At 43.1% G+C, this 6,000-nt stretch overlaps 1 protein-coding gene across 1 annotated transcript; it reads left to right on the top strand.

Moving 5' to 3' along the window:
• Positions 1 to 3,920: 3,920 nt before the first annotated feature.
• Positions 3,921 to 5,553, top strand: myadml2 (myeloid-associated differentiation marker-like 2). Its single transcript, XM_002937307.4, has one exon. The coding sequence runs from the start codon at positions 4,014 to 4,016 to the stop codon at positions 4,920 to 4,922; it is 909 nt and encodes a 302-aa protein (XP_002937353.1). The 5' UTR covers positions 3,921 to 4,013; the 3' UTR covers positions 4,923 to 5,553.
• Positions 5,554 to 6,000: the final 447 nt, after the last annotated feature.

The following is a 6,000-nucleotide window of genomic DNA, read 5'->3' as shown; positions in this document are numbered from 1 at the left end:
ACGCGTTTTTTATTTTAAGCTTGTGATTTGGCAGTGGTTTTTAGACCCCCTGACTCAGATCTATTATTCTGGTAGGTCCGCACTTCGCTTATAACTAGGTTATATTCAGATATATACTAAATATATATGCTGAAAAAAAAAGTTTGACAAGGTATATTATATAATTGGTAACAGGTTTTTTGGTAAAGTAGAGGACTAATGACTTGGCACCCATTTTTGCACAGGTTTGTTTGTCTAGGCCAGTGCTGTCTCTGTACTGTGGTACCGAGGTCCGGAATTCTTCTGGCCTACATGGTGGAGGGCCAATAATGGAAGCCAGTTTTGACCATTCCCCTTTTTAAACCCACACCCACTTCAAACCACACCCATGTTATCACAAGAGCTTTTAAGACCATCCCCACATTAATGGTGGTAGCGCAGCAAAAACCCAAATGGTTGGTGCTCACTGTAGGGATATCACCCTTCATTCATATGTAAAAGAATTATAATATGTCATTTTAAGACATACCCTTACATCCATATGTCTCCCCTGTGTATAGTACAGCAACTCCCAGCACAAAATTACACACCTTAGGGGAGCATATAATGACTATTTCCAAATGCTAACAAACTCCCACAACACACCCCTGCCAGGTTCACCTCCAACAGGCAGCATAGGGCAGGCAGAGTATGGCACACACAGGCACCTGTTCACACATAGGTGTGAACAGGTGAACAATGCAGTCTGAAACTGAAGTGTGAACAATGCTGGGGGCCAGTTAATCTCAGTACTGATACCATTTAAATCTTACAAAAAGGTAAGCAGTCATGCAGCCAGACAGGTGGGGGGGGCCATACAGGGGAGGGCATGTTGGCCGGATGTGGCCTTTTTTATATATAAGAATCAGCCCGGTGTCCTGCACAAAATTGCAGTTAGGGGTAAACTCCACAAGCGCTTTTCATTAGATTTTGTGGGCCAGATTTTATCTGAACCACCATGCAACATCCGACTTGTTGGATGCATTTTGTCGATCCAATACCTTCTGACAAAAGCTCCTGTGGAGTTTATGTTCTGGGCACAGGGCAGATTGTCAGCCATAAGCGCAGACTGCACTGAACTGAACAATGCAGTTTGAGCCTGAGTTGTAAACAATCCAGGGACTAAAAGCTGTAACCAATACAGGGGATTATAACATATTATATAAACAATATAAGGTCTTATCTAGTATAAATAAATCTAAAGCAACTGGACTTGTTAAGTAATCATTGAAGACGTTTCACTACTCATCCGAGCAGCTTCTTCAGTCCAACATGCTCGGATGAGTAGTGAAACATCTTCAATGATTACCAAACAAGTCCAGTTGCTTTAGATTTATTTATACTAGATATACCATGACCTGGATGAATGAAAATCTTCATTGTCAATATAAGGTCTTATAGCCTGAGTCTGAGGTGTGAACAATGCTGGGGGCCAGTTAAAGGGGTTGTTCACCTTTGAGATAACTTTCAGTATGATGTAGAGAGTGATATCCTGAGACAATTTGCAATTGGTCTTCATTTTTTGTTTTTTTTGTTATTTCATTTTCAGTTCAGCAGCTCTCCAGTTTGGAGTTTCAGTAGCTATTGGGTTGCTAGGGTCCAAGTTACCTTAGCAACCAGGGCGTGGTTTGGATGAGAGACTGGTATATGAATAGGAGAGGGACTGAATAGAAATGAAAATTATAAAAAGTAACAATAACAATAAAACTGTAGCATCACAGAGCAATAGTTTTTGGCTGCCGGGGTCAGTGACCCCTATTTTGTTGGATGCATTTTGTCGATCCAATACCTTCTGACAAAAGCTCTTGTGGCGTTTTAGTTCTACGCATAGGGCAGATTGTCAGCCATAAGCGCATACTGACAATCTGCCCCTACGCTTAAAAAAATCTTCTAGTTATGCCTGATCGAAGCACTGAATCCGTCCAGGTGCAGGCACACACAGCTGATATCATCAGGCCATGGATAATCCTTGGTTTACTTCAAAGAGATTAAGGGTGAAAACACACAGAGCTACTAGTAGCAGTCTACTAAAATAGACAATGCTGATTGTTTACTGATAATTGTGTGTGTTTTAGCAGAGGCAATTCTCAGTATTATCTATGGCAGGGTATTTTCTGGCCTTTAGTAGCCATGGCAAGTAGGTGCTACTAAGTAGCTCCATGTGTCTTTACCCTAAACTGCCGATAACAACAGGAGGAAAGTGACCAGTTCTGTTTTACAAAGTTTGCCTTGCCATACGAGGCGCAACATAAGTGGGCATTATGGTTGATAAAAATCCAAATCTGTTCACCCGTCAGGGAACTTAGAAGGTCATCAGCCCCATTAGAAATTATTGTGAGTAAGGCCCCCTAATTGTATCTAAATTGCTAGTAATCTCATGTTTTACTTAATTCTGCCTTTTTTACAGGTTTAATCATACCTCCCAACATTTGAAAAATGAAAAGAGGGACAAAAAGATTTGGCGTACACAGTAGCCCCCCCATACACAGATGCCCCCCCATACAGAGTAGCCCCTCCCACAGTGTCCCCCATACACAGTAGCCCCCCCACACAGTGTCCCCCATACACAGTAGCCCCATCATACACAGGTGCCCCCCCCATACAGAGTAGCCCCCCCATACACAGTAGCCCCCCCACACAGTGTCCCCCATACACATTAGCCCCCATACACAGGTGCCCCCCCCATGCACAGGTGCCCCCCCCATACACAGGTGCCCCCCCATACACAGGTGCCCCCCATACAGAGTAGCCCCCCCCCACAGTGTCCCCCATACACAGGTGCCCCCAATACAGTGCCTCCATACATGCTGCAGCTTCTTCTTCAGCGTTCCCTCTCTATATGCGGCTCCTTGTTCTGTGGAGCCAGGCCCTTTTATAAGGTTGCGCCCGTGCGTGCGTGTGACGTCAATACGCACGGGCGCAACCTTATAAAAGGACCTGGCTCCACAGAACAAGGAGCCGCATATAGAGGGGAGCCACTGGGGAACGCCTGACTGCAGCCAGAGCGTCCCGCTGTCGGGATAGTTACATGAATGTGCCACATTACGGAAATGCGGGACATTCATGGAACTATCCAGGACAGCGGAACGCGCTACCAAAACTGGGACTGTCCCGCGGAAAGCGGGACAGTTGGGTGGTATGGTTTAATGAAGCTATAGAAGAACTGAATAAGGCAATAAGAAAGCCTGGGAGACAACATAGGCTTGGTGCTTGGCAGTAACTCCTTCATTAAAACTAGTGCTTATTTTAGACCAACGCAAAGAAAAAATAGGTAATGTATAGTGACCTATTAATCAGCAGTGTACCGAGAATGCACCAGTCCCCCTGCAAAAATTTTTTTCAGAGGGGCCTGTGCGCACAGGTACCTAGCTACGACCCTGCTCCCCCTAACTCTTACATGCACGCGCGCCCGCTGCTGAACATTTGCGGCGGGGGAGCATAATGTTTTAGAACAGCTATAGAGGAGGCAGACACTGCACTCTTGGGCCCCCTGGACCGTGGGGTCTGCTTCCTCTATAGTTACACCACTGCTGTTAATGTATTCTAAACTGTACATAAGGAATGGATCTATGGCTCACTGACATAACCCAATATAAAAAGAATTGTGTAATGTTTTCAAATAAATAGTTATAGCTTGCATATTAGCTATACTTTTCCTCAAAAGCTTCCCTACTAACTGTATAATTGTTTGATAGAACTGGGTGCTGTTTTTGTCCCACTCTTCCTTCTCAAAGTATTTGCAATCTGTAACAGGTGTCCTATGGAATGTGTCTGTCTGTAATCAACACGAATTCATATCATTGCTGCTAAGCACTACCCAGTCTAACACTATAAATATACATACTATTAATACACAAAGCATGTTCCTTTTTGAGTGATGCACTGAGGTCACAGACCAAGAACAGTGGCAGCCCTATAAGCACACTGAGAAGCTGGAGTAGTCACTTCTTTTTCTTTCAGTCTCCTGCTCACTTCGCTGCTCGCCAGGTTTCAAAATGGATGGCTCAGGGGGGGCCTACCTAAATGTGGATGCCATTTGGTCCAAAGTGGGATTTGTACGCTTGCTGCAGATGTTATTCGGTTGTACAACTTTCAGCCTAGTGCTGCACCGTGCCGGCTTCAGTGCAGCTCATGGGACATTCTGCGTGTTTGTCTGGGCCTTTTGCTTTGCCCTCACAATTCTTATTGTTACTTGTGAGCTGACAAGGCTTCAGTCATGCCTGCGTAGCATTTCCTGGGGTAACTTCACTGCTGCTTATGCCATGCTAGCTACCCTCATGACTCTCACAGCTGCTGTAATATACCCTCTGTACTTCACATCTTTGAACTGTTCCTCTAGTGACTGTAGTACCAAGTATTTCCGTCTGGCTGTCAGCGTTTGTGCTGCGTTACTGTTTGTGGCTTATGCTGTGGAAGTGTTCCTGACCCGGGCCAAACCTGGTCAACCTTGCAGTTATATGGCAACTGCTTCTGGACTCTTAAAAGTTGTCCAAGCTTTTTTGGCTTGTGTCATTTTTGGAGCCTTGGCAAGTGAAAGCCAGTACAAGAAATTTGTGGCAACTCAGTGGTGTGTCGCTGTGTATAGTTTCTGCTTTGCTGTCACCATGGTGGTGATTATACTGAATATTACTGGACGTGCACTAAGCCTACGTTGCCCCTTTGAGCGCTTTGTAGTTATATACACTGTACTGGCCATTTTGATGTACATGAGTGCTGCAGTCATATGGCCGGTATATTTCTTTGACAGCAAGTATGGATCACCAAGAAGGCCATCACGCTGCACCTGGGGACAATGCCCATGGGACAGTCAGCTGGCAGTTACTATTTTCACACACATCAATTTGATACTGTATATTGCAGACTTGGTATATACACAGAGGCTACGCATTGTGGCTCAGCGCTGAATACAAGGGACAAGTCACTTTAAGGGAAATGGGGACCAGTGTCATGATGCTGACACAAACTGCTATGGGCAGGAACAGAAAAGTGACAGTACACACTCAAGCCATCTAAAGAAAATAATCTTTGTACTTGTTGCTCTTATTTTTTAACATTCAAAAATATTTATTTTAAATGGTGATGGTTTTGTCATTGCATAAAATATCTGAAATCCATGTGGTGTTTGAATGGACTTATTGGTAACCGTGTAACAAATGTGAGGATTTTCTTAATGGGATTACAACAGCTTTACAACAAGGATGCCAGGAGCAGTTTTTGTAGAAAAGAAAGTAGGTAGCAAGAAAAAATTAAATCTTCTCCTTAAAAATATCAAATACAGTTTCAAAGTAAGTTATGGTAAATGTGTTGCTACTGTTTTGCTTGCTTTTGTCATAATTCAACATTTGTAAAAAAAAAATGGAGGTCTCATTTATGAAAGGAAATGTGTGGATCTATAACCATTATTTCTGTTTCCATCCCGACTCCCTACTCCTATTTTGCTTGCTTTTCTCATTAGAATTCAACATCTGTAAAAAAAATGGAGGTCTGATTTATGAAAACAAATGTGTGAATCTATAAAAATTATTACTGTTTCCATCCTTGATCTAATAATTTATTGTTCCTGTACCAGAAGTTGCTTCAGCATCACAGCTGATTGGCCTTTCTACAAAATGTGACAGTCAAAACTGGTCTATAGTGTGCATGGCATAGGCATTTGAGGAATGCGTGGAATGAATGCAGCTGATTCTAATGCTGTATCTTCTCCCCACCTTACCACAGGCTTCTCATTTTACACAGAAATTCAGACATCTGTATTCTGCACAAAAACAGAAATAGTTAACTAACCACAATATGCTCCCAAAATATGGGGGGGTCATTCCTAGGAATCCGTGGAATGGCTGAAATGATCAGGTTATACTAAAACACTGTTAATCTTAAAAGTATCCCATAGTAAAGTAAGATTTGAGGCACATATGTCTGCCTGCAATTTGTTCTTATTGGCATCCTTATTCATCTGTTTCTCAGGCAATTCTATTTAATAAT

Source organism: Xenopus tropicalis, chromosome 10 (assembly GCF_000004195.4).
Source record: "Xenopus tropicalis strain Nigerian chromosome 10, UCB_Xtro_10.0, whole genome shotgun sequence".
Lineage (NCBI taxonomy): Eukaryota > Metazoa > Chordata > Amphibia > Anura > Pipidae > Xenopus > Xenopus tropicalis.
This window is presented reverse-complemented; position numbering and strand designations above follow the sequence as displayed.

Coding starts and splice junctions, on each gene's coding strand:
- myadml2 (XM_002937307.4), top strand. CDS start 4,014: ATGGATGGCTCAGGGGGGGCCTACCTAAATGTGGATGCCATTTGGTCC.